We start from the raw sequence: 25,890 nt of genomic DNA on the forward strand, positions 1-25,890 counted from the left end.
ATTAAAAAATGTTGTAAATTATTGCTAATTACAAGAAACTTTTAACACTTTTTCTCACCGTAGAGTGCTTTGGAGTTGCCAACGAGCCAGGTGTGATTCATAATTTGCGGGTGTGATAAATTGCATGTTACAAATCAAAAGGAGAAAATGGAAATGGAATGCGTCAGACTCTGATTCTCGTTATCCTCCATAAAAAAGTTTTTCCCCCTCATTTCCATTGTTTTATGGAGAACGTGAAAATTGCGTAATGCAATTAAAATGCTTGTAAGCAAAACTGAGCGCTGCCCTTGACACAGTCGACTGGCGATCAGCCATTCACAATAAAACTGGACGGTGGGTGGGTGGAATCGGAATCGAGGGGGGTGTTTCGGTACTTGGCAAAATGATGAGAGAAGCTCGTAATTGCCGCTCAACTGCAAAACAATTTCAATTCATTCAGGCCCAGCTCACAAACCTAATTAGTGATCACGACCAGCCGCAGCAGAAATAAAAAATAAAAAGAAGCGACGAGAGATGCAAAGTGCGAATTATGAACGAAAATTATGCCATCAATTATAATTCAGTGTCAATGGAAGAAAATTGCCAGAGAGTGTCTCATATAATTTGTCGGAAAATAGGCGTTTTAAAAACGGAAGTGGAATGCAATAACTAGAACTATATTCTAACTATCTATTAGAACCAAACTTTAGTACCAAAGAGCAACTTGCATATATATCTTTTCTCTTGGTCATTAAACTTAAAAACTTATAGATACATTTATAGATACATTGATACATAGGTTATAGATACATTTATAGATACAGATAGATATGTAATTATAGATACATTTATACTATATATCTGGCTTAGCTTCAAGTTCAAATCAATGGCTTAGATAATACGAAGTATAAAACACATAGAAAACATCTGTCTTGTGAAATATCCTAGTGATTCTTAACTTCGAGAATATACTATATCCTAGAATATATCTTCCTGGTTCCGCACATTCCTTAGAGCATATCGTTCGCTGACATCTCAGCCTGGAGCTTTTTATGAGTCCATTAAGCCTTCGAGAGATCCAGATTGTGACAGGCAGGAGACTGGCACTTTAAGGCCAAGTTATTTTTATTGAAGCGCATATATGAACACCACATGAAATTATAGTCAAGTTTAAAGTATGCAAACCTGAGACGAGAAAAACAAAGATAGACAGAAACTGCAAGCTTGGAAATATTCTTTTTTTTTTGCATAAACAAGATGCAAGATAAAAAATCAGCAGTCTTGGCAGTCAGTTAGCCAGTTAGTCAGCAGTTGGCCTGGCTCGAATGTGGCAGCAGCTTTCTTAACTTGTGTAAACTTGAAAACTGGTAAGCGAGCGCTGGAAAACTGGTTTTCAGACGCGCACTCGCCAAATGCCCGAAATGAAATGGAAAAAGAAGTAAAGGGGAAATGTAAAAGAAAAGAAAGAAAAGGAAAAGAGGGGCCATAAGCATAAACGTTGGCAATCAAATGCGGCCCGGGCACTCGGACAAAGGAGGTCAAAGTTGAACTGGAAATTACTTGGCCACAAGCGACCAAACCATCCGGGCTAAGCTACACAAATAGACGACATGCTGGACCAGCTGGTGCCGGCTAATCCCATCGAGACACTCATAAATAGCCCGACTTGACACTAATCAGACTCCGGAGTCCGGACTTTTGTTTTGCTTGTTTACCCGTCGAGCACTTATGTGTGATCACTGATCACCATACCCCATACCCCGATGGCGAAGTGGAGGATCACCCAGTCGCAGTTCCCAGTTCCCGTCGAGATATATAAATAGCTATCCGCAGGCGGCGCTAAATGCAAACTCCAGCACGTCGCATCTCCACCAGATATGGATGCAAAAACATTTGGTTTATTTATGGATTGGCCGCACACTCCGCTTTATGATTTGCCCAGACACTTGGATACATTTGGATACTCCCATCATCTTCAAAGCAGTGATCTTGTTAATGCAGGGGAATTTGGCCAGTGAAGCTCATTATAGATATAGATGGCTAATCATATTCATTTAAATAATCCAAATCTAATAATGATCTGGATTAGTTAACATAGTATAAGACTATCACCCCAAATTCCATTCCAAGAATCATTATGAGTTCACTTACTACTTGTTTGTTGGCAATGAAAATTGTAGCTAATTTATGTGGCATGAGGGGAATGAGGCGGTCTCTTCTCCATTTTCGTACTAATGTCACTGGCCGGAAAATGTCAATGGGCCGTTGTCTGTCATCATTCAAATGGCCATGAACATTGAGCCAATTCAAATTGCCCAAAATAGACATACCAACCAAAGGCACGAAGCGCATTTGGGGCGTGATAACTTGGGTCGTTGGCGTATTTCGGTAGCTCCACGTTTCCGAAACGAAACTTAATTGGATTCAAGGGAATCCGGAGGCGAGCCTGGCCATCACCGTCCACTAAATTAGCGCCAAAGTAGGCATTTACATTTTATGACGACGAAGTAAACAAAACTGGCGGATGCACTCGTGGAGTCTGGTACGGGAGTGAAAGCACTTGGCCCGATGCCACCCCTCCTATTCCATCGAATCTCCCCTCCTCTGAAGCTCCGATTCCTGGTGTCGTTTAATGGGCAACTGCATCCGAAGGCGGAAAGCGCCGCCGGAAGATTTATGACCGAATGTAAATCTCCAAACGTGTGCAACTTTGTTGGGGGAGGAGCAGCCGATGGTTCCCAGGAAGCAGGCATATATATATATTTTTTGGGCCACTTTTATTATTGAATTTTCTCGGCTTTCGTTGTTGCACAAATAAATAGTGGCTGTAAACAGAGACTCCCCTCGCAAGGCCATAAATTATTTGAACTCTTCTAATTAAAACGAATCCTCGCCTGAGCCCAAAAGATTCGTATTATGAGTGGGCTCTGGTTACTGGTAAACATAAATAATTCCCCCTCCTAATGGATGGGCATATTGGCTGGGCAAGGGGCTCTAATAAAATTTTGATTTGAATTGGCTTTGAATTGGATTTGAATTGTATTCCCGGCAAATCTTTCGGCTGCCAAACAATAAGCCGCCATCTTTGGGTCTGTTAATAGACTTCGGTTCCCCGAATGCAGACTCCTACTCCCCAGAATGCTGATGCAGAGCAACTGCCTCGGATCGGGGCAGCAGCTGTCAATCATAGGAGTGCCGCTACGGAGGGAGCCGTTTAATTGAATTTAGAAAATATACGGAATGACAGCTCAATGACGATCCGACTGGCTTAGCTAGACGGTTCCGAACAACCCGTTTTTGAAGTGTGAAGATCTCGCTTCCAAAAAATCTCTTAAGATTGGTGATGTTTGATTGAGGAGCCCGCATGAAACTGAATCGAAGGATCGGAACCCTTGTAAAACATTTTAACAGCTTTTGGTGTTTTTCCCATTTTTTGTTTGACACTTTGAGGAGAAAAGTTTGCTGAATAATGTTTTCAATGTCCAGATAGCGCAACAATTTTGTATCTGCAACATTCCATTACCTGAGGGCCTACATTCTGTGGCCAGTGGAAGTGCAGCTGCTACGTGATTGGGGTGGGAAATCGGGAAAGCGGAATGGAACTGCGAGGGGTGATTCGAGTGCAACAATAAATAATACATGGAAATAAAAATCTGCACGGCAACAAATGAGAGCCAGCCGAAGTAAACATAATGCACGAGGGGAATTGCAAAATGTGGACAAGCAGCTGTGCCAACTGGGAAACGGCAAAACTGTCAAATAAGCAATGGCGAGTGGTGTTATTGTTGTTAATTATGCGCCACAAAGGCAACATCAACAATCGAGAACAACTGGCTAACTGATACGCTATTGCATACCCTCGAAAATTTAGGGCAGCTCGTTCTTATATCTTTTTAAGCTCTGAACTTATAGTAAGCTAATAAAACTAGTTTAATTGAGTTTATCATTATTGTTAGGGGTTTTCGTATTTTCTTTTATATAATATAATTTTATGTAATATACCCCTCGCTGCCATTAGTGCAGGGTATCAAAAGTGGAGGACTGGCGAAGCCAAGCCGCCGGCAAAGTCCAGACGGAAATCGGAGTAAGAAAACGAGGTCGCGCCTGCGTCGAGTGACTTTGGAGGAGGGACAAAAACGGAACTTTGAGCTTAACTCGACTATACTTCACTTCACTTAACTTTACTTTTCTTGTTTTTTTTGCTTTTGGCCAGGCACGTGATCGGCCCAGTGGCAGCTAATTGCTCTGTCTCAATTTTCAACTCTCGGCCCGAATTGCATTTGGGCTTGGTCGTCGTGACTCATTTGCGAAATGAAACGGACCTGGCATATGCTGCATGTCCACCTCGTTTGACCCTTGTGCAGTTCCACTGTGCCCGACGGCTGCAGAGGATCAGGGGTTCAAGGGTTCAGAAGAGGTCCGAGGTTCGCTTACGGTCAGAGTCGGAGTCCAAGCGTTTGAGCACTTCGTTTGGTGCACTTTAAAAGGGTATATTTAAAAAAGCTTAGATATATTCATTAAATTTAACTAAATTTTTATACCAGTTGGGAAGTAAGAAATGACTAAGTTCGACTCATCACACCTGATATCCAGTCTTTATGGGTATGAGTCAATTTATTGTGCGACTTTCTGTGTTTCCAAGTAATCATTGTGCTGTCACAAAGCATGCTTGCTAGCAAGAATTGCAATTTAGATTAAGTAAAAGCAAATTCAAGTTTTACAAATATTTGGCCTAATCTGAAAGAGTATTACAGACTTCGACTTGAGGGTAAGTTCTCCCTCTAATATTTGAATTTAACCGTCAAGTCTTTATCGTTTTGGTGCTTTTATGTTTTCTAGCTGGCCTCGCGTTCTATTGTCGCTTTGCTCGGTTCGATGGTGTTTATGTGCCCAGTACTTGGAGTCGCAGTTGAGGTTGGGCCGAAGTTGAACGAACCGTGGACAACGAGCGGTTGCCGTGGGTGCAGTGCCTCCGATGTGGACACCATGCTGTAGGTACCTATGCAGCTCTGGATGTTGCCACTCTTATCGTCACTCTGTGTGTTCAGATAAAAAAAGAGCTGCAGATAAGATATGATTTGGTTTCATAAGTGGATGTGACACTCTCAGACCTGGAAAAGTTAAATATTATATTAGTTTTATTTTTAGAAATGATGTCATTGCGTAGAGAGCAAAATGGGCGATAACTCTCGGCTATCGATAACAAAAATCAGTGGGCTACAGATAAATATGGATCACTTGCTGGTCGTGTGAATGTGGACAATGAAACCCACTTGTTCGGTGGGAAGAATCCACGTCCAAACAAACTCTGGCCTTATACGCAGACCAACTCTCAACTTTGGTCGAGACATCTTCATTTGCATTTCATTTAAATTTCTTCCTCCGCTTTGCTCTCAGGCAACATAATGGACTAATTTCTTAATTATTCACGGGAAGTTTCGACAGGCAACGCGGAGCGATAATCATGCGATGGTAGGAAAGAAGAAAAGTTGGCCAAGCAATTTTTGCAAGCTTCTGTTTTGTGTTGTGTAATTTACTCGAAAATGATTCAGCAAAAAGCTTTCATCGCGAAATAGATCAAATTACCCAAATGGCGTTAACAATTAACGATGTTCAGGTGGTAAAAAATAAGAAATTCGAGCGAAATGCAGCCGTACATTATGGTCTAAACAGATACAAAAAATGGCAGTATCAGTTACCAACTTTTTCTTAATTTTTTTTAATTTCTTAGTACTTGCAGAAAAAATAAAAACGATATGGATAGGAAATTTATATACATTTTTAAAAATATTATCATATTATAATATTTTTCTATCTGTTTGCCAAAACTCGGTTGTAATACCCCTTTTCAGTTAGAACTTCGACCAAAGTGCGATTCCATGGCAACAGCACAGGTGTATCTACAGCTAAACAGCAAAGCGGATGACACCTGTTCCCCTGTCTGAACTCCTGGGTCTCCCCAGGTTGATTCAGCGAGTTGTTTATCGTGATAATGACAGAGCTGCTCGCAGTAACCCCGCGTTGACTTTGGCCCGAAAAGTGTATTGTAAAAATATAATTTGTTAGCGAGTTGCAAGTGCATTCGACTGTGTAAAACGGAGTCGCGTGAGGATGAGGCTACCAGGGTTCGCTTCGCTCTGATGGGTTTCCCTATTCCCTATGCCCGGGGCCTGGGAAAGTGGAGGAAGTCGCGTAATTGACCTTTTTCGGCTACATTTTTCCATGCCACAAAAATAGTTTCTTTTCGGTTTTTCCTGTATGCCTGTCAATGCCGATGTGCCACACCCACAAAGTACACGTAGAGTACAGTTTAACAGCAATATTATGGTAATTTCCCACCGTTGGGCATACATACCTACTCGATTTGCATAACAAAAAGTTGGTTAAACAAGTAGCCAGCGAGCATCTAATAAAATGTGATATTATTCAGCATGTGGCCCCTGACCAAACACATTCCCAGCTAATCACAACCATATGGGGGCACCTTACGTACTTGTAGTGTAAACAATTGGAAAATCTATTCTGTTTTTCTCACCGAGTGGGGATACGCTTCATTTCTGTTCGTTTTATGAGAGATTTTGCAAGGCAGATCGGGTAAATCGAATCGACCGGCATTTTTGTTTACCTCAGCTTATTTAGAACGCCCATTATGCGTAAATAATTACTCAACAACTCAAAAGATACCTAGATACATTTAGAAATTTGAATAAATATATCTTAATCTTTGCATCCTAAAACCAATTACCAAATAAATACCACATAACTCTTTTTGAAATCAGCGTATTTTTACCCATTTCGAAAGTAATAGTTAGGCAATGTCTACTGTAGAACATTTACGCTTGAATTTCGAGTGTTTGTGTTTTCCGTCAAATTCCTCCACATCCATTTGTTTTGTTTGAATTTCGCGCTTCATTTGTTTTAACAAAACGCACTCCCATGAACAACGATCTCTCTATTTTGTTTGCTTCGAATTTGAAGCGTTGTTTGGGCATCAGTTCGCTGTTTCCGGTTCAATGGCAATGGTTTGCCCCCTGGCGAAGTGATCTGCGGTCACAGAGGTTTCTAATTTGCCTAAAAGCCGTTTGAGGTAATTGAAATTAGTCCAACAATGCGTCTGCGTCACGAAAGCCATGAAATGCGTGCAGAGGGAAGCGAAGTGGGGCAGTCCATTGGTCACTGGCCACCGGAAATGCAGTGTCAGCGATTCCAAGTTTGGCCATCGCTTTGAAGCCGCCGCTCGGCAACTTTGGATGGTTTTTTGTGACGGCACGTTCGCCTCCAAATTACCAGTGGCCATCATCACACCAACGGCGGACTTCAAAAGCACGAACAGCTACCGTCGAGCATATTTTCCATAGACAATTGCACTTTCAGGTAATCCCAGAACGACCAAATGACCTCGTTCTGAGCATTAGTGCTGCGTAGAATGCAATTTACGCAGAAATGCCCAGCAGCGCAAAAAAAAGAGGTGCGAATGCTAAGCGGTCTATTGGCATAATGAAAAGCGGTAACAATGCAGCAGCAGCACCTTGAAGTTTTCCCAACTGCAGCAAAGCATAGCGTTTTGGCCAAGTGCACTCTAAGAAACGCTGCTCTTTTGAAACTAAACTAATAAATATGTATCTATAAGTTTGCAATTTTATGTATTATCATAGTTCTGAAATATATATTAAAATGTGAAGGTTCCTTACTTTATAATCTTCAAAAATTAATTAGAAATAGATCACTCTTTTCAGTCTGACAAGTTGGCACCTAGACTTCTGTTCTGTATAGGTTCTTACCAATTTAGCATGTCAACTTTGTAGGCTTTTCAAAGCACCCATACGCACTGCACCCGTTGCCTAAGTTGCGTTAAATCCAATTAATAATATTCAGCGTTTCTGTCCAACGTCATCATGTTGCCAAGTTGCAACAGCAACATCAGCTGAAACAATTGAGGGGCTTACGAAAGCGAGCTGTAAGAGCAATTTGTGCAGTTGGGTAGCTTAAGGTTTGGAATGATGTACCTCAGATACATAGATACATGGCGGTGCACATCCAAGGTGAATGGGGGAATCGACAGCACGCATGTGCCCATGTATGTATGTGCATGTGCCCCATGCATTTAGCCCTGTTGCACTTAAAATTCCCCACTGACCGACTAATTTGTCAAATGCACTGCTCTCGTCGAATCCCATGGGTGTTTACGAGCGTTACCATTACCCGGCAATGACAAAGATTCCGGCTATCATCTTACGGAGCTGCTAAGCCATCCATCCATATGCCACTGCCTCTTTTGTTCGCTTGTGTTTGGCTCGAAGTGGTTTTTTATGATCTGCATTAGGACAGGCACTTTGGTGATAATTCTCACGATGTGTGGTCCGAGTTTTGGACAATTGAAATATCCGCTCGCTTGAGCTGAAAAATGAGTTATGGGCTGTAATATTTAGCTACACCGATTTCTTTATTAAGCCGCATAGCCGGCGATCCCATTTCCCTATCGCGTTACCCAAATTGCCCCACAAATGGTGGGGGTGGTTTTCCACCAAAGTGCATCGCTAGCTGCACTTTCTACGGACTGCACTTTTGGGCCTGCATTTCCTTAGCCGCAAGCCACTCAACTCGACACCCGTCGTCACCTTTTTGCCCGTAAAACGAAACTTTTGTGTCAATGCCTTCTTCGCCGTTGCTTTTTCGGTCGATTTATCGGTAAAGTCGACTGCCTGCTGCCGTTTTTGTAGTTTTTTCTCTTTTTTATTTGGCTTTAAGTTGGCTTGGCCTGACCCGCCGCCGCCGACAGCAGCTTGTTGCTCCATTTCCACGCTGCTAGTCGAATTGTACATTTAAGCCAGTACAGCAATGCTAAAAGATAGAGAAAATGGCTAGAACATGTAATTTCTTCTTTTTACAAGATAGTTTTTAAAACACTCTTATCTTAGAAGCAACTATGTTAGTCTATATTCAATAACTGCTGTTACTTTCTTACAAGTTCGTTGCGTGAGATACTTGTGTATCTATAAGATACTTTCTTACTTTCATACATCAAAATCATTCTCCTACCATCCGAGTTTTGCTGAATATTAGAAGTAAAGATACATTTATTATTCATAAGTCTCAAAACTAAGTCGAATAGTTTCCATGAATATTTCAGCAGATTTAAGTTTATATCCGATTTCGTTTGTCTGCGCTGAACGTGCTTTTTTTGGCTGATCATCGGCGACATTTCTGCATAAGTGAGCAAAATTGTTTGTGAATAAGTATCTTTTGGATTTGAGGAAGCTCAAGAGCCGAGTGCGCCATATATCAAACGATTGTCGGGAACAAACAAAAGATATCCACTATCTGGCGCACACAGCAATCTGGTGCAATCTGCAAACAAGAATAGATAGCTTGCCACAACCCGCTCGTCGCTGGAATGTCGAAGTGAACAAACTGAATGCATTCCCGTTGGGTAGACCCCAAATTTCATGCGCTGCTCAAGGGGCTTATCAATTTGGGATCGGAAACCGAGCAATCCGAACTCGAGCATGCAGTTGTCATTGGACAATTCACCTTTGTTGTCACTGCACTGGGGGTTGTTCCTGTCGCCTCTATCCCCTCTTCGATCGGAGTCCCATTTGGAGACCCAGTTTGTGGTATTCCTGCTCTGGATTTTTGGCGGAGGAGAGGGTTGTTTCCCTGCCCCCGCCAACGGGCAGTTGTATTAGGGTCATATTTCACTTGTAGGGTTTCCAGCGAAGTTTCATTTTAATTTTATTGTGTTCGCCGTGTTCCCCCATTCGAGTTTTGCCCTTTGTTTTGTTTGGTAGTTTTTGCTTTACTTTTCCGGCAGTACATTATTCCAACCACCACCACAAAAACAAAAATGCCACCCTCCTGTGGTAAAATATGTATTTTAGTCACAACTCTTCTTAAGTCCGGTAGCATTTTGTGTTTCTGGTGATTTGGTGTATTTCGTAGTGTTTTGGTAGTTAAATGCAATATGTTTCATCCCGAGATCCGCCTTTGTTTTCACCAAATATTATGTCACTCCAAATGAATGTGGTACTATGAACAATATGTTCGATTTGTTGGGCTGGCAGCTAAAATCCAATCGATTAGATTGGCAGCAATTGATAGTTGGCCTTGGTTAGGAGGCTGATAAAAGTATAGGGTGTGCATCAGCACTGAGATCTTTGCGAATTTTAATTAAGTTTATTAAATGGGTTTATCCTTGAACAAACAAATTCTGCTGAATTTCGCTGATACATCAGTTTAAAGTTGTTTTGCTCACTTCAGATGGTTTCTTTTTTTTTTTTGTTTAGACTGTTGTTTGGCCAGCATTTGTGCCGGTCTCAATTTCAGCGAAAACGTGGCGAAACTAGTTTAAGACCATATTTTCTGCTTTGATTGCAATATTTTTCCAAAGTGTTTCAGCTTTCAAGCATTGGGGGTAATGGAGACAAGGCACCTGCATATGTATGTACATATATGTAGAAAGAACCAGACATGCAAAAAGAATCGCTAGAGTGCGAATTTGCACACCTTGTTTGCTATTTTTTCAGCATTCCGCGAGAATCGCTTTTCGGTGGTTATGTCTTCCTCTAATCCCGGCCTGTTATTTCTGCCACGAGTGTTGCCGATCCCTGCTGATCGCCACAAATCAGGCTGCCAGTACGTGCCGGGCATCGATGATCGCAAAGTATCGTCGGCAAACGGGCACGTCCCGTCCGATGATGGTCAGCATTTTATCGTCTTCTTTTCGAAAATTTCCCTTTATGAACGGCCAGTCTCATTGCTATGCATTCCAATACTGAGAGTGGAGCGAAGGAATCGCTGGCCAACTAATAAGCGTTTTAGCACAGAAGCCACGTACCACCGACTTCATAGAGTTATTAGTGCCGTACAAGGCGTCATGGTGATAAGATGGCCAAGGGGAAACCGCTTGCGGTCGCCATATATCATGTAGGTGCATAAGTGCATATTCCGCCCAGATCCATTTTCCCATGGGTTTCCATGCTGCTCCTCCTGCTCATTGGAGGAGAACCGCCAGGGAAACAACTTCTACTGGCGATGGTCAAAGAGCTAAACCACCGGGGTCACGGAAAAATAATTGCCAGCGGATGAGGGAGGAATTCATTTGCAAATAATTACAGATCATCTGGTAACCATTCCAATTCGCAAACAGAAAGTGTCAGAATGGAAATGTGAAGAAGTTGCATATGCTATAGTTATCTTGGGTTTAAAGAAATTGCATTTTCATAAAGGGATTAATTGGATAATAACAGGCCCTAGGGAAACGTTGGAGTCTTCTTTCAAACCCTATAAGTATGGAGTTGGTTGGACATGTTTGTCATAACAAACTAGGAGACCATGTGAAAAACATTACTTTTTGAAGAGTGAAAAACGACCCCACTCAAGGATAAAGGACTAAGAACTTCTTGCACTTACTTTTAAGTGTGAAATGACGAGTATCTTTTCTTGAAAATGTATGTAAGGCCTGCCAAATGCTAAATAATCATATACGAACATACATTCACTTCCAGAGAGTAATGAACTGGGCATAATACCAGTGTTTATAGCGATGCCCCCATCAATAATTCAAATCAATGTAGACCGTCTGTCTGGGCAGCCTGGTAATTGAAACTGTGATGAATAGTCAGCTAGTGTTAATAGGCATCTTGGCAGCCTTGCATTCGACTGTTCATCCGTGGACATTCGCTCGTCGCTACTCCACCTCGTCTCCACTCCGTCTCCGTTCCACCATAATTAATCAAAGCGAGACCTTGGCAGCAGCATCTACCCCATCAACAGGTAGTAAAACGCCAAGACGTGCCCCATCAATACGTATCCATCTGTAGCTGTGGAAGTATCTGTATCTTTTTCTGTCTTTGTTTCTGCAGAACGACGAGGGAGTTGTTCGATTCGTGCGTGACAGAAAGAGTTGTGCTGAGTTGAGTAGATTTCGAGTTGAGTGATTTGAATATGATAATCTCTAGGAAGATACTCAATGATCTGCTAAGAAATGCTTGACTTTATAGATGTTGAAGATATAAGATATTCCCATAAGTCCTACATTGTAATAAGTTTTTGCCAAAAGCAACAAGGTAAAAGCCTTTTGGTCAGTGGATATTTCTGTACCTGAAGAACAGTCTTAAGTTCGAGTTGGGTTGCAAAGAAGTTTGAAGACTGGGGAATGGAACTTGAACTCAAAGAGAGACTTCGCGACCCGGGCAGCCAAAGAGAAGCCCTGGGAGAGACTTGAATCCAACAGATACACACCTCGATCGGAGCCGTTTCAGAAATACTGGTTTTTCCTCAAGCCGCGTTCGTAACGAAGATTTGCTTTCATTTTTCCGTTAAAATCTGCCCAGGTATGGGTGAGTATCTATGTATCTTTGTGCGGCGGCGTTGGCGTCAAGGTGAGTTATCTCAGTACCTGTATCTGTATCCGAACGCGGGAATATTTGTATCTGCGTGTGCGTGTGGTGAGGTGAGCCCAGGTAGTCAAGTCTTTGCTCTCTCATCTTGCCTTGGCTTGGGTTCTTCCGACCACCTCACCTTCCCGGGATTTCGTTGATGCCCTTTCCCCGCTATGTTAATCCACTGGCCAAACATCCCAGGGGCCATACCATGCCATGACAAAGAATCGGGCCCATACACACCTGAGGAGTGCGTTGGCAGCTGCAGCTGCGCAGGTAGCCAGAAGAGGTTATTTGATTACTCAACCATTTTACTTGCCGATTTTCGCCTGTTCTCAGCGCTTCCTCTGGATCTTCGGTCTTCGTCCCAGAGCCACATGTTGCCGGTGAAACCTCACGTCGGCATGTCCGGCACAAATTTTTGCTGCTCGTTTCTTTTTTTCAGCTGGAACTTAAGACGAAAATTGAAAAGACATCTGTCGTCGTCAGATCGATTTTTTTGTCAGTTGGGCATTTCCGCAATGGGAACAATTTGATACCACGAAATGTTTGGTTTTTGTTTCACCAAAGTGCTTCATGGTTGAGGTTGCATTTAATTGATTCAAAATTTGAGTATTTGATGGACCCTCGACATCTATACATGTCGATCCCTTCGCATCTCTTAAAGCGAAAGGCACTTCAAGTTTCTTTGGCTTTCAAAATGTTGATATGTTTGAAGAGTCAATTGAAATTGAATATTCCTGGAATACAAAAAACAGTTTTGTGCTCAAAAAACAAGCACAAGCAGTAAGAAGTTTTGATTTATTTTGGTTGCACCTCGGATAAGATCAAGCAGCTAGACATACACACCATTAATCTCCAGCTTGAAAGGACATCCAGACGGCAGCTGCAACACATTCATCTGGCCCAAAGTCGTATCTAACAGATACCCTCGGCTGCCTTGACATATCAGCCATGCAAATCTTAATGAAGTTCTCTGCCGCAGCGATCCACACACAGATACTCGTACAATTGCAGCTGTGGGGGGAATCCAAATGCACCTGCTGCAACGAATACACATTTTCTTTACCACTCGCCGTCCATTTACGAATTGAACCGCTCCAATTTTGTTCATTGACTTGTGCCGCAATCGATTTTGTTGAAACCGAACGAATCCAAAGGCAAGCGTAACCTACTTTCCGCTGATAAGATAATGACGCTTTTCCTCCGCTTACAGTTTACAGTAGCGCTCGCCGACGCCTCTCAGTCAATGACTTACCATCTATGTATACATAGGTGCCTATATACCCACAGTACATATGTATGTGGCTTAGTCTGGCGATGAGCAAACATAGCTAACTCGAGCACTTGTGTACATTTTCATTGCTTCTAATAAAATCCAGGGAACGGGGCTTGCTGGCTTTGAGATACGTCTGGTTCTATGTGGCACCTCCTCCAATCGAACAAAGCGCATTCCAGATCACTGGACGGACGCACTTCCTCAAACGGTTATCTCGATCGTTAAATGATCAACACAGAAATGTATTCGATTTTATTATATTTTTTATTTTAACACAATTGTTGTGTGTTTGTGTGGCTCTTTCGTTTGTTGTAAATTATACAATTAATTAATATGTACTATATATAAATAAAGTATCTCAACTTTTCTATGATTGGTTCGCCTTGGCATGTAAAAAATGTCCCCTTACGGCTTAATTGAGTCTTAGTGTCTACGGGAAAAGACTTACAAAAATACATATCGCATTGATTTATTGAACATTTTCACTTACACATATGTCTCTATATTTATATTTATATATATTATATCCGCTCTAATATAACATGGATATAGATGCACGCGTGTTTCGTTCGCAATTACAGGAAGAGTTTGCGTCTCCCTCGATTCGATAAGTTTAAATTAGGTTAAACTAGTTTATACATGTACTAGAAGACAACCCTAAGAACTTATACAAATATTGATAGGGTTTGCAGCTCTATATAAATTAAGATCGAAGAGTTAGATTAGAAATACCGACTTGTCTTATCAAATGTAGTGCCCCTTTGATTTTGTGTTAATTTGTTTTGGGTCGGAAGTTTTAACGAATGCTAATTGAAGATCTGTCTTGTTGGGGCCCTAATGCGATATGATTGCTCATACTATGTTTTGTAATGCATTTTCAACTAACATATTTAGGTTATAAAATAAGCTAATAACTAGTGTTGGTATTATGAAGTCTTATGCAACGAAAAATGCATACTGATTTCGGGATTCGCTTCTAGGAATATTTCGTTTTCTGGACATTTTAATTTATATTTCGATTTTATTTCTACCCCATTTGTGTTCCCCTAAATGTGTGGAATCGAAGCATTAACAGTTCTGCACAAATTTGCTGTTTGTTCGCAGTTGCTTGGCTATATTAGTGTTTGCTTTAGTTTAAATAGTTCGTTTACGTAAGATCAAGATCACTTTTTGCATTTACACAACAAACAACAAAAACGTCTTCCCCAGGGCCCTTGCAATATTCCTCCATAAAAATATATATGTATATATATAATATATAGTTTACCCATATATATGGGTATATATCTCTGAATCGACTTTGGAGCCGGCTAGGCCGGCGCCTTGTCCCGACACTATCAACATCCGTACAACTCTTAGCATATAAAAAGTCTTTTCAATTTCTACGTCATCATACCGCGGCTGGCGAAGATTCCTAGATGCGCCAGCCCTGGTCGTCGTCCACGTTGGAGTCTGTGTCTGAGGGCTCCTCGCCGTACATGTCGGCCAGTTTGCGGAAGCGCGGTCCAAAGTTGGACAGGTAGTCGAAGTTGAGATCGCCGTCGTCGGTGCAGGACGCCAGACTGGAGAGGCTGCCATCGGAGTTGCCGTCACCCTCGTACGCGTAGTGCCGCACATCGTCCACGGTTGTGGCGCCCACATCCCGGTCGCAGTTCTCCTTCTTGTCGCCCAGGAAGTCGGCGATGTCGGGTATATCGTTGGGGTCACGCATGTTCCCCTGTAACGCATGAGGATCTTTGTACAGCTTCTCCTCGTAGAAGGGCTGGGTGCGCAGGACATTCAGATCATAGTCCGTGTCCCGCTCGCCGCCACCCTCGTCCTCGTAGTTGATGATCGTTTCGCGAATGTCGTCGATGTCCTTTTCGTGCCAGCCGTTCTTCTGCTTCTTCTGCACCACCACTGCCAACAGGATGATCAGCAGTAGCGCGAGGCATACAATGATCGCGATGATGAAGTTTCTATCAATTCCAAAACTGAACGCCACGGCCACGGACTGCTGGCAACCGCTGTCGATGTTCCGGAACACGGAGGGCATTCCCAAGTTGTAAGTCTGCTCGTTAATCGTCAGGTTGCGAATGCAACCGAAGAAACCCTTCTGGTTGGGAACGTGCGTCCAATTAAGCTGGCGTCCAAGTTGCTCCAGATCCACCGGAGTGCCGCCCAACTGCAGCGGTGCGTTCACATTGAGGAACTCATTGGGGCCAATTGGGGCGCCCAGTGTCTGGCAGGTGGACAGCCGGCAATTGTCCACAGTCATCTCAATGCTGGTACGCTGCAGGATAATGTCCAGTTGGTAGCTGCGGTCGGCCACCATCTTGATGTGCTGATGGCGGATGCGAATGGCGCCTGATCCGTAGTCCACAGTCAGTACCGGATAGCCATTGTCCAATTCCAGAGCTAGGAAATCAGAAATGGCCAGCAGCGGATTGAAGTTAAGTGGTCCCAGGTACATGATCAGGCCCTGGTCGATCTGGGGCGTGATCTCCAAGCTAATCTTGGTGTTGTTGCAGGCGGCAATGGGCTCGTAGAAGGCATACCCGGAGCCGTAGAATGCCACGGAGACGAGTTCGCAGTGGGGACCGGTGAATCCGTCTATGCAGTCGCACACGTCGTTCTCTCCGTACCGCGGAGATCCTCCGTTTAGACAGCGCCTCATTAAAGGAGCCTCGCATACGCATTGCGCTTGAACGAAGGCATTCACGCCCACGAACGATGTGGTATTCGAGTAGATCATGTATGGCACCGAGCTCTTGTGCAGCTCATTGGTGCACGATTCCTCGCACTTGAACTTCTCGATCAGACACTCGTCAATGTTCACCATCAGCATCTGCAGGTCTAGTTCGTTCTCCAAACGCTGCTGATTCTGTGCCACTATTCCATTTAGTTTCTCCGGAGCGTAGTAGGGTGAGCCGTGGGCAGAGAAGCGCACATCGAGCGTATGATTCTCGTTTTGGAGCACAGTGAACACGTCCACGTTGGAAACCGACGTATTGAAAAGCTTGGAGAGCGAGAGCTGCAGGCGATCCTTTAGGGAAAGGGCATCCGGTGACTGGAAGTCGCGCGGCACACTGATAAACTCCTCCTTGGTTACGTTGATGAATCGGATGCTGCCGCTCTTGTCCACTGCCTCCTCGGGCAGCTCGCGGACCACCACGGTGACATATGCATCTACGGAGTGACGGGGCACGAACATGGAGTCCTCGGTCACTACGAACGACAGGTCGTACTCTCCCTCGGCGGTGTGAACCAGCATGGTGATCATACCCGTGCTGGGATTAAGCCTGAACTGATCGTGAGGAAGGTCCTTCCATTCAAAGTACTTGTCATCCAAGTCCCAGTCATCCAGATCATCTACGAACACGCGACCAATATCGGTTTCCGGCGCTTCTCCCTTGTAATTGTAAATGAAGATGCGCGACGATCCCTCGCTCATGGCATTGTCGTTGACATCCCCGATCACCAGGTGCAGGATGCTTACGGCACTTTGTCGCGGAACGCCAGAATCACTGATGCGGATGGGGATGAAGTACTCCTTTTGAGCCTCCCGATCAAACTGGACGTTGGCGTGCAAATAGTCTCCATCCATGCTGAACTTGGTCTTGATGTCCGGAGTGGCTTCGCTGTCAATGCCGAAGGTGAAGTTACCTGCCCCCGGAGTGTCGTCGTAGTCGTTGGCCTGCAGTTGCACAACATGGCCGGGATTGCGGTTCTCCTGCCAGTAGACAGGCATTTCGTTGATCAGGAACGGAGCGTTGTCGTTGATGTCCTTCAACGTGACAGTGACCTCTTTCACTGTGCTGACCGTGGTTCCTACTCCATCCTCATCATTGGCCTTGATCAAAACCTGCCAGTTCTTGTGACCGTTGGGCGGATCGCGGTCCAGCGTCTTGACCAAACGTAGGCAGCCACTGTTGTCAATGGTCCATCGGTTTCCATCGTTCTGGTGAATCGAATAGACGATATGCTGATCTGCGTTGCGATCCTTGATGTCCGGATCGTAGGCTTCGACAGTGAGGATGCAGTCGTCATATGTGGTCTCCTCCAGAATGGTGACGCTGTAGTCCTGCTTGAACACCGGTGGGTTGTCGTTCACGTCTTCAATTTTGATAACCACTGTAGTGTAGTCGTCGTAGATTCCATCGAAGGCCCGCACCTTCAGCTCGTACTCCGTAATCGTTTCGTAGTCCAACTTCTGGTTGACCGTGATTTTGCCGGTCTTGAGGCCAATCTTGAAGGCATCACCCACGTTACCGCTCTCAATGCTGTACAGGATCTGGGATGCGTTATCCTCGTCCTCCGCCTTTACCTCAATGACCTCGGTATTCGTATTGGCATCCTCGAGCAGTCTTTCTGCCAAATATTTATCCTGCTGGAAGTGCGGCTTGTGGTCGTTCTTGTCTCCAATGGAGATGCGGAACACTTGGTGGCCACGGTTCGGCTCTCCATTATCAAACAGACTCGATGGCGAATTGTCGCTGGCAATAACCTTTACGTTGTAGAAATCGCGTTCCTCGCGATCAAATGTCGTCAGTGCGGTAATGTTACCGGTATTGGGGTCGATGGTGAAGTACTCCCGATTGTCGGCCAGCTCGAATGACACAATATTATTGGCCGAGGTGCCGTCCATGTCGAAGGCACGCACCTGCATAACAGGCGTGCCGGGTGGTTCGTTCTCCAGGATAGTGCCCGATTTGACCTCAGTGTAGTAGGGGATGTTATCGTTGACATCCTCCACCTGAATCTTGATCTGATGTTCTGTGCCCAGTTCGTGTGTATTCCGCACAATCATGGTGAGGGTGTAGTCCGTGATGGCCTCGTAGTCCAGAGTCTTGCCCAGGCTAATGGTCACCTCATTGCCGATCTGATTGAACACGAATGTGTTCTTGCTGTTTGTCTGCTCCGTGCGGCCGGTGTTCAGTTCGAAGATTACCTCCGGCTTGTCCGGCATATTGGAAACGGCTCGTAACGTGGCGATCGGATGTGTGAAGTTTTTGAGATTCTCCTTCAGGTAAATGGGCGTATCGATCGGATTCACGAATGATGGCGGCTTAATTGAAGACTCCACCACCCGGATGCGCACTTCGATTTGCGCATCCTGCGGCGGATCTGGCACCACGTTATATGCCCGCACAATTATAGCGTACGATTGGCCGGGTCGCTTGTCAATCGGTCGTTTCAGGTAGATAATACCCGACTCCTTGTCAATCTTGAAGTACTGGAAGTCGCGCTCCCGCAGAATCTCGTACTCGACCAAACTGTTGTTGCCATCGTCGAAGTCACTGGCGCTGATAGTCATCACCACCGCGTCGGGCTGCAAGTAGAAGGTAAAGATAAAGCCACGGATATTTGGGGGTTTCTGGTTTACTTCCGTCCACACAACTTTCCTGCAAGTTTGCCCAAACCAGGAGCAAGCACATGACCCCGCTCTAGTTTCCTCAATCTCCTTTTTTCTATGCAACCTGGGCGAAGGCCTAATTAGAACTGAAACCTTTTCGCAGAAAAGCTTCTCTGCTGACAAAGCTTTGGTAAAAATAGCTGCGTTTGTTGTGGATATGAAGAGGAAATCGGGGAAAATAACAAATATACGATAACTATCTGCTGTACTATCCCTTAACTACAAAGTAAAAAGGCTTTCCGAGATTGATTACAATTAAGAGATGCTCCTGGAGATCCTCAGAATATCAGAACTTGTTTCTTCTTATCTAAGAAGCCTAATAAAATTATAATAATTTAACTAATTGTAGTATTTACCTAAAATGGCTCTCTATTGCGGTACTAAGATATTGTTGTGGTAAAACTAATGCACGCCATTACAAGTACTTAGCTACATTTAGTTTTCTACCACTGTTTTGTGGTACGACAAGTTTTTCTGGTCGCAAACATGGAAATGGCGTAAAAGAAAAGGCGTTGGAAAGGGTTTCAAGGTTTTCTGTATCGAACCGGGCGAGCAATGAACCCAAAACCCGTCTCCAAGTGGTCGCCCTCCTACGCCAAGCGAAAACTAGTTCCGCCCAAGAAGATGTGCGCGCCCATGAACTGGCCAAGTGTTTAATTAACACCGTAGGACGTGGGACAGTGGGAGCCTCAGTCTATTGGAATGACCAGGTGGGCGGAGGGCAAATCTTTTGATGCCAGTGATCCATAAATTCCAGTAGTCAAAAAACATGAGTATTCAATCTAATAAACCAATATAACAAGCTGTGCTACAGAAACCTATCTCCCTCAGCTAACAAAGAATTTTTTTGCATCTTGCTTAACAAGATAACTTTATTTTAATGTGTTTTTGGGTAAAAGAGATTTCTACTACACCACAGCGAAAAGAGAAACTATATAGCGAGTTTAGGTGACAATTGAGTTAGGTACATGACATCAGATGGGGGGCAAGACAGAAAGAATGACATCACTCTAGTACCAATTCACCAGCTTGGCCAAACCGCAGTAATCCGGGGTCCGCGAGTTTGGCAAGCGGTGGTGGATAGAGTGGGCCAACTCGAACTCAACTCAGTGGGCCAGGAAACTCACCTGGGCATTTTCCGACATGGACTCATCGTAGCGCGCCTTGTTGAAGGCGGGTGCATTGTCGTTGATGTCCTCGATGGTAACGTTGAAGGTGCAAACGTCGTCCAGTGGGGGCAGACCATTATCCGTGGCCTGGACGGTGACGAAGACGAACTTCTCGTGGATCGGCTCGTCACGATCGAATGTGTGGGTGGTGAAGATTACGCCCGTGCTGGGATTGATAAAGAACTTGGGTCGCTCGAACGGCGACTGGACGATGCTGTATCGAATGACCTGGTCGGGATCAGGGTCGACGGCCTCTACGGTGAGCACGTAGGTGTTTTCGGGCTGCTCCTCCTTAACCTTAGGAGCGTATCCGGCGCAGTTCTTGAAGGCGGGCTTACGATTGTCGCCGGAAAAGTTTTTGTCCGGCGGCGAGTGAAGTGCGAGGGCGGGTGACAGAAGGCTGATGGCCACGATAACGCCCAGGAGGAGTCTCGCGGGGATTAGTCGCCTGCCAAGGTCGCGGCATTTTCGCTTGTGCTGCTGGTGCGTCTGTTGCTGGGCGGGATTTAGGTGGCCGGCCTGCGGGGTCGCCGACATATTGATGCAGTGGTGGCTTCTGGACATTCGTTGGACACTGGTGGACATACTCTCTAGCGGCGATCCGCCATCGCAGACTCTCTTTTTTTCAACCGCAACACTTTTGAGCACTTCTTCGTGAATCACCCAGTATTATTTCACTCACACACCTTTTACTTTTGTTTGTGTTGCCCACTTCTATTTCTACTTCTTTTCTATTCTATTCTATTTGCACTCTTCTTCTTGTTTCGTTTCTCTCAGTGTACCGTTTGTTTGGACTGCATTTTCATGGCAACCGCTCAATAATTATCAATCGAATCGAACTCGTACAGTGCGCGCCCAGATTGTAAACTGACTTATTCCGATTTCGGTGCAGCTGCTCTGGCTGATATTTCGTTCACTTTTATCTTTCACTCGTCCGCTTGGGCACTCTCTTTCTCCGTTTCTGTTGCCTCCTCTCTTTCGCTCCGCAAACAGGTAAGACCAGGTAAAAAAGTGGTTACACGCACACCGCCAAGCGCGCGCATTTGTGTGCGTGTGGTTCGGTTCGTTGCGTTGGTATGTGTGTTACCAACGACTTTTGGTAAAAAGGCACTTTTCGATGGTATTTCAATGTGAACTTGTACACTCTGGCGAATTATTTTAAATAAAAAGATCGCAAAACGAATTTTCCTTCACTTCGATCGCTTTTATTGTCGGCTTGCAACGAAGCTGCGGAGCCACACCGATTTTGAAACTGCGATCGACGCGCGACACAACCGCTCAATTCAAAAGCAAAAACACATTGCAACAAAAACAACGGGCGGCATTGGAGATGTTAGACACCTTCGATTCCTCAGTCATCGATAAATAACGGTTAATATTCTCGATGTTTTCGTCTTATCGATACTATACCCTGTATACACTTCTCGATAAATATTTTGATGAGAATCAATTTAAAATGGAAGCAGGAAGTTAAAAAAGGACCAGCTAAGCCTATCAAATTTAATTATTAACAACTATTCTTCACAAATTTAGGCTAATTTTAAATAGCCTGATCACAAATTTTCTTCAATATAACTGAAAAACATTTAATAACCAAGATTAGCTACCAACATATCATAATTTGCTTTAAAAAGGGTCTGATTGAGTTTGGTTTTGAACTGCCCATATTATTTATTAGTCTCGAAATGCCATTTCTATAATTTATTAAATTTTACATCGTTAACAATTAATAAGCATGCAATTCAAGTAACGCGCCATAAGTTTTGCCATTCACCCGTCGGATTATGGAACTGTGTAGACCGACTGTAAAATACGGTGAATCGCATCCGGTACAGGTACACAAATATTTCCCATCCCTAGCAAAGAGTGAGAAAAAAGTGAACCGAATCGTCATCGTCTTGGCCCATTAATTGCGGAGAAAAAAGATTGCAGCGCCGAAAAAACGGTCAAGGAAGAGTTCCAGCGACACCGCAACGTACAACAACTCCACACGAAGATCCCGTCGAGAGGTAGAACCCTAGGAATCGGAGGGGAAACCAGACCAAACGAAACAACCGCCCAGCCCCGATTTCGTGAATCACCAGTGGAACTATGGAGCAGACCCCGATCACCGATGCGGAGAAGGTGCGCATCGTATCGGACTTCATCCTACATGCGCCGCCCGGCGAGTTCAACGAAGTATTCAACGATGTGCGGGAGCTCCTCAAGAATGACACTCTGCTAAAGGATGGGGCTAGCCACGCCTTCGCCCAATACAACAAGGACCAGCTGACTCCGGTTCGCATCGAGGGCACCGATCATAACGCCATCATATCGGAACACAACGATCTGGGTGAGTTGAGTTCCATCAATGCCCTTAAATGGACAAAGCCTACCATATGAGTCACCTACACACATTGTTTGGCTTTCGGTCGATATCTTGAGCCCCACACTGATAAGCAATTGCATTCCAGGAAACGGTCGCTTCTACGACCCGCGCACAAAGCAAGCCTTCAAATACGACCACCTCCGGAAAGAGGCTTCCGACTACCAGGACGTGGAGGCGGATGCCACTGCGGAGCCCTGGAGGGCGGCCCTCGACCTGGAGACGCTCGCCTACACTGCCAGTCATTATAGACACGGGGTAAGTTGAATGAGAAACGCTCTTTTGCTTACAATAATCCGCACAATTATCTTTATAGGTCAGCTCTGTCTTTGGAAAGGCGCAGGGTAACCAGATCACCCTGACCATTTGCATCGAAGACCATCAGTTCCAGCCGAAGAACTACTGGAATGGCCGATGGCGCTCCCAGTGGCACGTCACCTTCCAGGCGGGCAGCGGAACCGCCGAGTTGAAGGGTGTGCTCAAGGTGCAGGTGCACTACTACGAGGACGGCAACGTCCAGCTGGTGTCCTCGAAGGAGTGCCGCGAAAGCGTGGTGGTCAGCAACGAACAGCAGGTGGCCAAGGAGGTGATCCGTCTGATCGAGGACGCCGAGAATGAGTACCAGCTGGCCATTTCGGAGAACTATCAAACGATGTCGGACACGACATTCAAGGCAATGCGTCGCCAGTTGCCCATCACCAGGACCAAGATCGACTGGAGCAAAATCGTCTCGTACAGCATTGGCAAGGAACTGAAGACGCAATAAGACCAGGAGGTGCAAGCGGAAGAGGAGCGGACACAGTCGACAAAGCGGCCCAACAGTCTTCCACTTGCCATGGCCAAGCGAGCATAGGAACCGATCACCAGCATTAACACCACAGCATCCGAAACGAAGTAGCAGGAATACGAGATACGAGGGCGGGCAGGTGCAGGTGCCTGCCGAAAAAGCAAATGTCTGTAATTGGCTATATACATACGAACATATACCTACTTATATATATATACGGCCTGTATTTATACTGTGTTATACAACGACGAAAGTGCGTATACATAACTACATATATCGAGTACGATCGGAGACGATTTGATTGATTTGGATGACTTTAGCCTGACGGTGAACGATGCACTGCCGCCTCGTCTGCGTCACGATCGCCACCAATTGTCGCCTTTATCGTTTAAGAAGAGCATTAAACGCGGATTTTATCATGTCCTCTGACCTATGTATTATTCTAATTTTAAACGAATCAAGCTCGAGATCTGCGCTCTCGATGAGCCAGTCAATTCTTCGTGTCTCTGAAGATCAACCAGCCGACTCTCGACTATTTTAAGTGGTATCATTAGGAGCACTCATTCAAGTTTTCCGCTTTCCCGATTGTTCACCAGCCAACCACCACCTAGTATGAGCATGAATATTAACTATGCTAAACCACTGATCATTTTTGCCAGCTCTCCATTGACAAACAATAACTAAAGACTTTGATTTTATAAAAACAATAAATTTGTAATTAAAATAACATAACTATAAAACATTTAAGATTGCTTGAATTAGTCAAATTTAAAGAGAATAAACTAATTGAATCGGACATTCGGATTGTCGTCACTTTGAATGTGTTTCTGGTTGCTGATCCGATTCGGATAGAATAACATTGGAATCAACTTGCTTGGCAGGTAGTTTGGTTATACTCTCGGGCAGATCGAAGGTTAGTTCCTCGGATTTTTTGAGCAAAAAGCGTTTCTCCGGGTTGAGTTTTGTTTCCAGCTCCAGTCGGTCGATCAGCCAGCCTCTATCCGGCTGATTGGACGCCCAAAAGTATAAAGTTCCTGCAAATAGAGGGTTGGTAAACGCTACAGATCTGCTTTAAAAATCGATGGATTTACCTTTATCCTTGCTGCCCCGCACAGCCACCTCACAACGCGCCTCCTCCGCATTGCAATTGTTGTTGGCGTTGGACAGATCGATGCCAGAGTCCTTGATGGGTTCGCCCAGCAGACCAACTGCTCCTCGATGGCTCCGCAGTGCCTTCAAGGCCAGTTTGTAGTACTCTGCGGATTTCACCCGATCCTCCATCTTCCATTTCATGTACATCACAGCGGATATGGAGGCCACCGCACCGTAGACACATATGTTGCCCAGTGTTCGGTTTGATGGAAATTTCAGTCCAACCATCTTGCTAACGCTTTTTTATTTACAATTTAGCTGCTGTTACTTGTGTAATATTCGTTACAGCCGGCGTCGAATTAGCGATGACAGCTGGTCGATATCGTTATGTGAAAATACTTATAAACACCAAAGTCCACCTCTAAATGTATTTCTATGTAAATTATTGACAGAAAATATAACAACATCATCTATTATTATGTGGTCTTAGTGACAATAAAGTCATATCATAAAAAGGCTCATTAAAAGCTGGCTCTTTATTTAAAAACAATTTCGATAGGTTTCTGTTTTGAAAAATCAGCTGACTGGTCGTATACTTTATAACCAGGGCTGCAATGCCACATTTCCAGTTAGTGGATTATACAACAAAACGGACAGTTTTGTAAATATCTATCTGTAATCTATCATTTGTTTTTCAATTAAAGTCACGAAAACGGATTAAATAAAGCACATAGCAGACATGACCAGCCTAACCGCAGTTTTCCAGATGGCAAGGCAGCGATTGATAGCCCCAGCGATAGGAAACTGGGCACGTTTTTATGCCGCCAAACCGGCGGCGGCAGGTGAGCATCCACGTCCAGGTTAAATAGTTAACAACTAATGGTAAATGCGTTCCACAGCGGGCAAGAAGAAAAAGCTTGGCAAGCTGGGGCCCATCATGGAGAAGAAAGTCATACCCGTGGAGACGGATGCCAACAAGCTGGTGAACTATGTGTGCGGCAGTAACTACCTGAAAACAGGAGAAGATGTCAAGGTGAGTTCCAATTTTTAATTCCTTTTTTACACTCTTCTGTATGAGTATTCTTGCTGAACAGATCAAACCGGATGCGGAGTACCCCGACTGGCTGTGGACGCTGAATACGGAACGCATCATTCCGCTGGATGAACTGGAACCCGACTCCAAGCAGTACTGGCGCCGCCTGAGGAAACTGGCCTTGCGGCGCAACAATCAGCTGTCCAAGCTAAAGAAGTTCTAGAACCCATAGCCCTAGGTGTTATCGTTGATTTTGGAGACACAGCCGACCCTCACAGCGGCCCATGTTGTTTGCGATGCTCTCCTGAGCAACAAGTGTGCAAACACCATGTTATTTTGCTAAAAGCGAACTGCAAATACATTTATTACACCGTCTTATCATAAAATTGAGGCGCTATAAAAGTCACGGTG

The 25,890-nt window shown here is 44.6% G+C and overlaps 4 protein-coding genes across 4 annotated transcripts; 2 read left to right on the top strand and 2 right to left on the bottom strand.

Moving 5' to 3' along the window:
- Window positions 1–14,091: 14,091 nt before the first annotated feature.
- On the bottom strand, window positions 14,092–21,502 carry LOC117135443 (DE-cadherin). The gene is made up of 2 exons (XM_033295620.1): window positions 20,161–21,502; window positions 14,092–18,949 (listed from the first exon to the last, which is right to left on the bottom strand). The coding sequence occupies exons 1-2, from the start codon at window positions 20,785–20,787 to the stop codon at window positions 15,053–15,055; spliced, it is 4,524 nt and encodes a 1,507-aa protein (XP_033151511.1). The 5' UTR covers window positions 20,788–21,502; the 3' UTR covers window positions 14,092–15,052.
- Window positions 21,503–22,043: 541 nt separating this feature from the next.
- LOC117136307 (F-actin-capping protein subunit alpha) lies at window positions 22,044–23,791 on the top strand. Its single transcript, XM_033297154.1, has 3 exons — window positions 22,044–22,534; window positions 22,656–22,825; window positions 22,884–23,791. The coding sequence occupies exons 1-3, from the start codon at window positions 22,294–22,296 to the stop codon at window positions 23,331–23,333; spliced, it is 861 nt and encodes a 286-aa protein (XP_033153045.1). The 5' UTR covers window positions 22,044–22,293; the 3' UTR covers window positions 23,334–23,791.
- Window positions 23,792–24,053: 262 nt separating this feature from the next.
- Window positions 24,054–24,815, bottom strand: LOC117136308. The gene is made up of 2 exons (XM_033297155.1): window positions 24,446–24,815; window positions 24,054–24,388 (listed from the first exon to the last, which is right to left on the bottom strand). Exons 1-2 carry the CDS (start codon window positions 24,732–24,734, stop codon window positions 24,165–24,167), a joined length of 513 nt encoding a protein of 170 aa, XP_033153046.1. The 5' UTR covers window positions 24,735–24,815; the 3' UTR covers window positions 24,054–24,164.
- A 265-nt stretch (window positions 24,816–25,080) lies between these two features.
- Window positions 25,081–25,885, top strand: LOC117136309 (39S ribosomal protein L54, mitochondrial). Its single transcript, XM_033297156.1, has 3 exons — window positions 25,081–25,288; window positions 25,346–25,479; window positions 25,541–25,885. Exons 1-3 carry the CDS (start codon window positions 25,186–25,188, stop codon window positions 25,700–25,702), a joined length of 399 nt encoding a protein of 132 aa, XP_033153047.1. The 5' UTR covers window positions 25,081–25,185; the 3' UTR covers window positions 25,703–25,885.
- Window positions 25,886–25,890: the final 5 nt, after the last annotated feature.

Source organism: Drosophila mauritiana, chromosome 2R (assembly GCF_004382145.1).
Source record: "Drosophila mauritiana strain mau12 chromosome 2R, ASM438214v1, whole genome shotgun sequence".
NCBI lineage: Eukaryota > Metazoa > Arthropoda > Insecta > Diptera > Drosophilidae > Drosophila > Drosophila mauritiana.

Bases quoted from the DNA above. Each gene is read 5' to 3' on its own strand.
- LOC117135443 (XM_033295620.1), bottom strand. From the start codon at position 20,787: ATGTCCACCAGTGTCCAACGAATGTCCAGAAGCCACCACTGCATCAAT. The intron at 18,950-20,160 runs GTGAGTTTCCTG...TTCTACTTGCAG, and splicing joins CCATGTCGGAAAATGCCCAG to CCCGACGCGGTGGTGATGAC.
- LOC117136309 (XM_033297156.1), top strand. From the start codon at position 25,186: ATGACCAGCCTAACCGCAGTTTTCCAGATGGCAAGGCAGCGATTGATA. The intron at 25,289-25,345 runs GTGAGCATCCAC...TGCGTTCCACAG, and splicing joins CGCCAAACCGGCGGCGGCAG to CGGGCAAGAAGAAAAAGCTT. The intron at 25,480-25,540 runs GTGAGTTCCAAT...CTTGCTGAACAG, and splicing joins AAACAGGAGAAGATGTCAAG to ATCAAACCGGATGCGGAGTA.
- LOC117136307 (XM_033297154.1), top strand. From the start codon at position 22,294: ATGGAGCAGACCCCGATCACCGATGCGGAGAAGGTGCGCATCGTATCG. The intron at 22,535-22,655 runs GTGAGTTGAGTT...ATTGCATTCCAG, and splicing joins ATCGGAACACAACGATCTGG to GAAACGGTCGCTTCTACGAC. The intron at 22,826-22,883 runs GTAAGTTGAATG...TTATCTTTATAG, and splicing joins CCAGTCATTATAGACACGGG to GTCAGCTCTGTCTTTGGAAA.
- LOC117136308 (XM_033297155.1), bottom strand. From the start codon at position 24,734: ATGGTTGGACTGAAATTTCCATCAAACCGAACACTGGGCAACATATGT. The intron at 24,389-24,445 runs GTAAATCCATCG...CTCTATTTGCAG, and splicing joins GCGGGGCAGCAAGGATAAAG to GAACTTTATACTTTTGGGCG.